Source organism: Perognathus longimembris, unplaced genomic scaffold, assembly GCF_023159225.1.
Source record: "Perognathus longimembris pacificus isolate PPM17 unplaced genomic scaffold, ASM2315922v1 HiC_scaffold_5663, whole genome shotgun sequence".
Lineage (NCBI taxonomy): Eukaryota > Metazoa > Chordata > Mammalia > Rodentia > Heteromyidae > Perognathus > Perognathus longimembris.
In genome coordinates, this window is record NW_025961115.1 from 247,505 (window position 1) to 253,405 (window position 5,901).

At 40.6% G+C, this 5,901-nt stretch overlaps 1 protein-coding gene across 1 annotated transcript; it reads left to right on the plus strand.

The window, feature by feature from the left end:
* The first annotated feature begins 722 nt into the window (after window positions 1-722).
* LOC125345443 (C-X-C motif chemokine 10-like) lies at window positions 723-2,452 on the plus strand. Its single transcript, XM_048337599.1, has 4 exons — window positions 723-820; window positions 1,320-1,446; window positions 1,654-1,740; window positions 2,380-2,452. The coding sequence occupies exons 1-4, from the start codon at window positions 760-762 to the stop codon at window positions 2,396-2,398; spliced, it is 294 nt and encodes a 97-aa protein (XP_048193556.1). The 5' UTR covers window positions 723-759; the 3' UTR covers window positions 2,399-2,452.
* The last annotated feature ends 3,449 nt before the right edge of the window (window positions 2,453-5,901 follow it).

Here is a 5,901-nt window from a genome sequence, read left to right on the forward strand (position 1 = left end):
TACTGAAGAGCAGCGCCCAGCTACATCACCTCTCAGTCATCACATACAAGAAACGAGAAACTGCCATCTCTGAAGATATTTTAAAACAGCCTCTGAAAAGTCACAACGTATCTACTGAGAAAATGCATCATAGTTCAAGTCCCTATGACAACTTTTTTATAGCCCAATTGAAGGATGCCCTCCACTTATCATTTTATCCATCTATAAAATAAAATGAACTTCCTGACATAGCAACTGCAGGTGCAAATAGCAGTGTGTAATAATACCTCTGAGTCCTAAAGAATAAACAGTGTAAAACATGCCTATGCGAGCCTTACTGCTATACATTAAGATGGATGCAAGACACAGCAGTAAGACATACTTATGCTTAAACTGTACTCAAACTTAAAAATTAACTTGGTATCTATGGGAGATGAAGGATAAAAATTCAAAGTTCCATTTAAAAAGCCATTTCCATATGCAATAAAGCTCTGACTTTCAAGAAACCACTCATGGTTTGGAAAGTGAAACCTAACTCATTATTGGAGGAAAAAAAGGAGGCAGAGGGAAATTCCGTTACTCTAAGAACACAATAAATAAAAATAAAACGTTTGATTTTGTAACAAGAAATTTTCCCCAAGGTGGCAGGTTTTGCTGACTCAACTGTAATGTTATCCAATCAGAGTTGGGAAGGGAAAGTGATTTTACAGATAAATACTGCTCAGTGCTTTGTGAGACACATTCTGAGCTTAACACAGAAGAACTTCACATCCCAGCACCATGAGCCAAACTGGCATTCTTACTTTCTGCCTTATCATCCTGACTCTGAATGGGATTCAAGGTAAGAAATATCAAAGGATATTTACTTTATAAAATCAGGAGTATGGCTGGGTACAAATTCTAAAAATATAGAAGTAATGTATTTGTGACTTTCACTGTGTTCCTATAAATGACGGGGAAATAAGCAGAAGTTCTCTGGTCATAGTTCCTATGAATGGCTAACGTGAGAGAAAGAAGTACAATGAGCATGAGAAAGAAGAGGAAACAAACAAAAAGGAGTTTGAGAGCAAAACTGAAGGGGAAGAAGCACAGGATAAGAAACAGATACTTCCCTCCCTAAGTTTAATAATACAAGCAGCACGGTGGGGAGGGGATCACAGTCAAGTTGCAATTCCCTCCTTCCAGATCATCAGCTATGACGCTGTTCAGACCCATGTTACAAAGGGGTTAGGAGATGCCGTGACAACACGGGCTCTGGACTCAAGTTCGACTCAGGCTGCGTTGCATACCTAGAAAGAGGCACTGTGCTAACCGACCCCGCTCTGCCTGTTTCCCCGCAGGAATTCCTCACTTGAGAACCGTGCGCTGCCGCTGCATCGACGTCAGCACGCGGTCCGTGCACCCAAAGACCTTAGAAAAAGTTGAAATTATCCCTCAGAGTCTCTCCTGTCCACATGTGGAGATCATGTAAGTACGCCCCCACCCGCTGGCCACTTTCCTAGCTGTGATGACGTATTCACCACAAAAGGTCAGTAAAGGGCTTGCGATGATTCTCAAACAACTACAGAAGAGAGAGAAATATTTAGGGTGAAAAGTGTCCAACTGGGGAACTGGGTAGTGAATGTTCTGTTGTGCCTACATTATCCTAAATATTGCTACCATTTACTTCTACAGTGCTACTATGAAAAATGGAAAGAAACAATGCTTGAATCCAGAATCCAAGGCCACCAAGAAATTACTGAAAGCTGTTAGCAAAGAAAGGTAGGTCTGCTGCTTGAAAAGCTGTTCTTTGGGAAAAGGGAATCTTGGCAAGTTAGAAATATCAGCCTTTGCTATGAGATCCTTACATTAAAAATATTATCACTATGATGCCCTTTCCGAACTACATTTATATATACAATGGAGTGCTGTTATGCGGCACTTGTTTAAAGGGGGCAGCAAATAACTTCATCCTTGACATAGAACTATAACTATCCAAGCAATGCTGCCACATTTCCCCCAACCCTTTTCTGGTATAAAAAAGCAGCCCTGGGGCTGGGAATATGGCCTAGTGGCAAGAGAGCTTGCCTTGTATACATGAAGCCCTGGGTTCGATTCCCCAGCACCACATATACAGAAAACGGCCAGAAGTGGCTCTGTGGCTCAAGTGGCAGAATGGTAGCCTTGAGCAAAAAGAAGCCAGAGACAGTGCTCAGGCCCCGAGTCCATGGCCCAGGACTGGCAAAAAAAAAAAAAAAAGCAGCCCCTATAGTTCATGATGACTATGTAGCTGCAGGAAAACTCACCAAACCTTTTACTTTAAGATCTGTGGGTTACCCTATGAACTCAGTATGTTTAAGTAGAAACACGACTGAAACAAGGGTCTTTGATACCCAACATCCATATTTCCTCTTCCTACAGGTCTAAAAGATCTCCTTAAAACCAGAGAAGCGAATCACTGCAGTGCTGACACAAACGGACCTCAGAGACTCTCTGTCTCTCCTAACTGCTCTACTGTACACTAGACCTAATCGTCCCTGGTTTGCAGTTCTAAAAGATGACATCCAGGCACCAAACTAGCTTCTACTACTGCTAAAGGAAAGAAGATGGTTCACTGCCCTGAATGAGTCCAGTAGGAACTGAATTACCCCACAAGCTACGCCTGGTGCTACATGCTGAGCAAATGTGCCAGGTCCGACACATGCTCCTCACTTCTGTCTTCTAAGAGTTACTAAAGGAGTTTTTTTCCCTCCTCTAGGTTTATCAGAGTTATGTGACTGTCAAATAAAGCTAAAAAGCATGCAGCTCAAGCAACAATACAATCTGCTTTTTAAGAAGCAGTCTTTACTTCGTTGGCTTCTACTGCATCCTTCTAGGGGGGCCGTGTTCTCCCAGCAGTTATACGCTGACAATTCCAGACATGTACAGGCAGCTAGACATGTGTGGAAATGGGCAGGGAAATATTTCGTGAAAGACTGAACAAAGTGAAATTCTTCAATCTGTTTTTCTTACATTGTTTTCATTGTACACAGACTAACTGGTGTAATTAAATATTTTATGAGTAACTAAAAAAACTCTTCAAATCTAAATATAATTTTAAATATTTAAGAAATGGGCTAGACAGTCTTTTAAAGGTGTGCAAATATTAAGAAGAAAATGTAAATAACGAAAGATGAAAAGGTAATAAAGTGATTATTAACTGAGATGTGGCACCTTGTGTTATCTGGCTGGAGTATCAATGTCTTAGAGAAGTTGGGGTGGGCAGAAGGCACCTGAGCGGGAGAACTGCCAAACTCCTCCTGACTGCAGTCTCCTCAAGACCCCTCAGAAAAGCCCTACGTGACTGGGGTGGCATAAGGGAACTTGTTCTGAGCCTCACACTCCACAGCCAAGTTTCTAGAAGACATCTCCATCTGCGTATTCCACAAAACCTTCAAATTCCAAATGCCTTACATTCCCTTCCCTTAGATCTGTTTCTTCTCCTCTATTTCCCAGGGTAAATGCATTCAGTTCCCAAATCAGAAACATGAAGCAATTCTATACTACTTCCCTTACCTCCACAGCCAGTTGTTTGGAATATACCTATAATACAACTAGTTGGCAAACTTTTAGTCCCTAGAAAATACACACACACACACACACACACACACACGGCCAAATTAGAAAGAGAAGTGAATAAGATTTTCATAGAAGAAAAGGGCATGAACTCCTAATATGAAAAGATGCCCAGCTTCGTCGGTAATCAAGACCATGCGCATTCAAATCCTTACAGGAAGCCCCGCACCTGGGCTCGCGGGAAGCTCACCCCTGTGATCCTAGCCACGCAGGACTCTCAGCCACTGACCTCCAGGGTCTTTTCAATGTGAAGAACCACTTGTCTTCTGTTGTCAGGATTCTCTTTATCTCTGGGTTTTGAAACTTTTGACTATTGTGTCGCTCAGCGTATCTGGGTTTCTCTTGCTCGAAGGTCACTGCATTTTTTGGATATGTAGATCTGTATTCTTCATTAGATTGAAGAAGTTTGGGGTAACTTTTTGTGAAGATGGTTTCTACTTCCCTCTTGTCCCTTTCAAATCGCACAGTACACACATGGTGCTCTACCTGCTGGTAGCCCACAGAAGGCTCTGTCCTTCTGTTCACTGGTTTGGCTTTCTGCTTCTCACTCAGTGTCAAAGATCCTATCTTTCAAATTTGCAGATTCTTCTTTCTGGTTGTTCAAAACTCCCACTGAAGCCCACGGGTGAGTTTTTTCTTCATTCAGTTTTTTTTTGTGGGAAGTTTATTCTTTTTTTAAATAATTATTATTGTCAAAGCGATTACAGAGGGGTTACAGTTTCATACGTAAGGCCACGGGTACATTTCTTGTAATCTTTGTTACCTCCTCTCTCATTCCCCCCTCCCTTCATTCAGTTTTTATCAATTTCTGATCTAGAATTTTAATTTTATTCTATTTTGGTAATTTCTAACTTCTAATTTGATTTTCTCATTTTTCCTTTTGTTCCTTAGCTCTTTGGTATCCTTTACCTCTTCAAGCATATTTAAGTCAACTGGTCTGACATCTTTGGGTAGTAAATTCAATGTCTAGGCTCCTTCAAGACTTCAGGGGCTTTATTCTAACTTAATTATTTTCTTAAAGCCCCCAACTCTAAATTCTGTCACCTTCTGAGAGCACTAGCTATTATAACTGCAACCCAAGGATTTTGAGGAGACATGATTCAGCTATATATACTTTCTCAATTTTTTTTAAAGAAATTAAGGTAATAGAAAAAAAGCAGATGTTTAAACTAAGAATGGACTTTCTATTCAGGACAAGTAAAGAATTGGATTTATAATATTACAGTTTCATTTTAACATATTGTTACCAAGAAAAAATATTTTGAAAGGGACAGAGATAACATCTTCATGTACCTTTCATTATAGCATATTGTTATAACTCTTTCATTTTGATATTGCTTTTCTTTGTCCAGTCCTGGGCCTTGAACTCAGGGCCTGAGCACTGTCCTTGGTTTCTTTTGTGCTCAAGGCTAGCACTCTACCACTTGAGCCACAGCACCACTTCTGGCTTTTTCTATATATGTGGTACTGAGGAATCGAACCCAGGGCTTCATGCATGCAAGGCAAGCACTCTACCACTAGGCCATATTCACAGCCCCTTAGTATTGCTTTTTTAAATAGTATTTTATAAATAAGAAGATGATGCACGTATGTATAGGAAAAAAATAGTGTTTGGTACTACCCAAAATCTCAGGCATCCACTACAAGTCTATGCAGGCATTAAGTCAGCATAAACTCAAATGCCAATATGCAAATTAATTTTTCTGGCACATTATTTATCAAAATATTCCAGAAATGTTTTAATTTTTGTAGTTCTAGTGAAGATAAAAAATCTCAAGTAAAAATCTTGTTTTTAAGAAAGTTTCACTTAGGTTGCCCAGGTTGGTTCCAAACATCTGGGCTCAGGTAATCCTCTGGTCTAGGCCTCCAAGTAATCGGGACTGCAAGCACATGTCACCACATCTGTCATTAAGAAAACCCTTTTAAAATAAATAAAGGAATGGATTGTGACATTCCTGACATATCAGAAAACAACCCAAATGCCCAGGATTGAGAAGAAGCAAACCAGAAAGATGAAGAACTATTTTAAAATATGGGAGCAGCTTGGAGTCAGTCGCTCATGCCTGGAATCCCACATCTGAGGACTGTAGTTCAAAGCCAGCCTGAGCAGAAAAGTCTGAGAGACTCTCATCTCCAATGAACCTCCTGCTCCCCCTGAAAAAAGCTGGAAGTAGAGCTGTGGCTCAAGTAGTAGAGCACTAGCCTTGAGCAACAAAATCTCAGGGACAGTGCCAAGGCCCCAAGTTCAAGCCCCAAGACTGGTACACACACACAGAGAGAACTATGCACACACTATGAAAGTTTATGTAAACCAAAATTAGTCAATGG

Excerpts from the sequence above, each read along its gene's own strand:
- LOC125345443 (XM_048337599.1), top strand. The coding sequence starts at position 760 with ATGAGCCAAACTGGCATTCTTACTTTCTGCCTTATCATCCTGACTCTG. Across the intron at positions 821-1,319 it reads GACTCTGAATGGGATTCAAG|GAATTCCTCACTTGAGAACC; the intron begins GTAAGAAATATC and ends GTTTCCCCGCAG. Across the intron at positions 1,447-1,653 it reads TGTCCACATGTGGAGATCAT|TGCTACTATGAAAAATGGAA; the intron begins GTAAGTACGCCC and ends TTACTTCTACAG.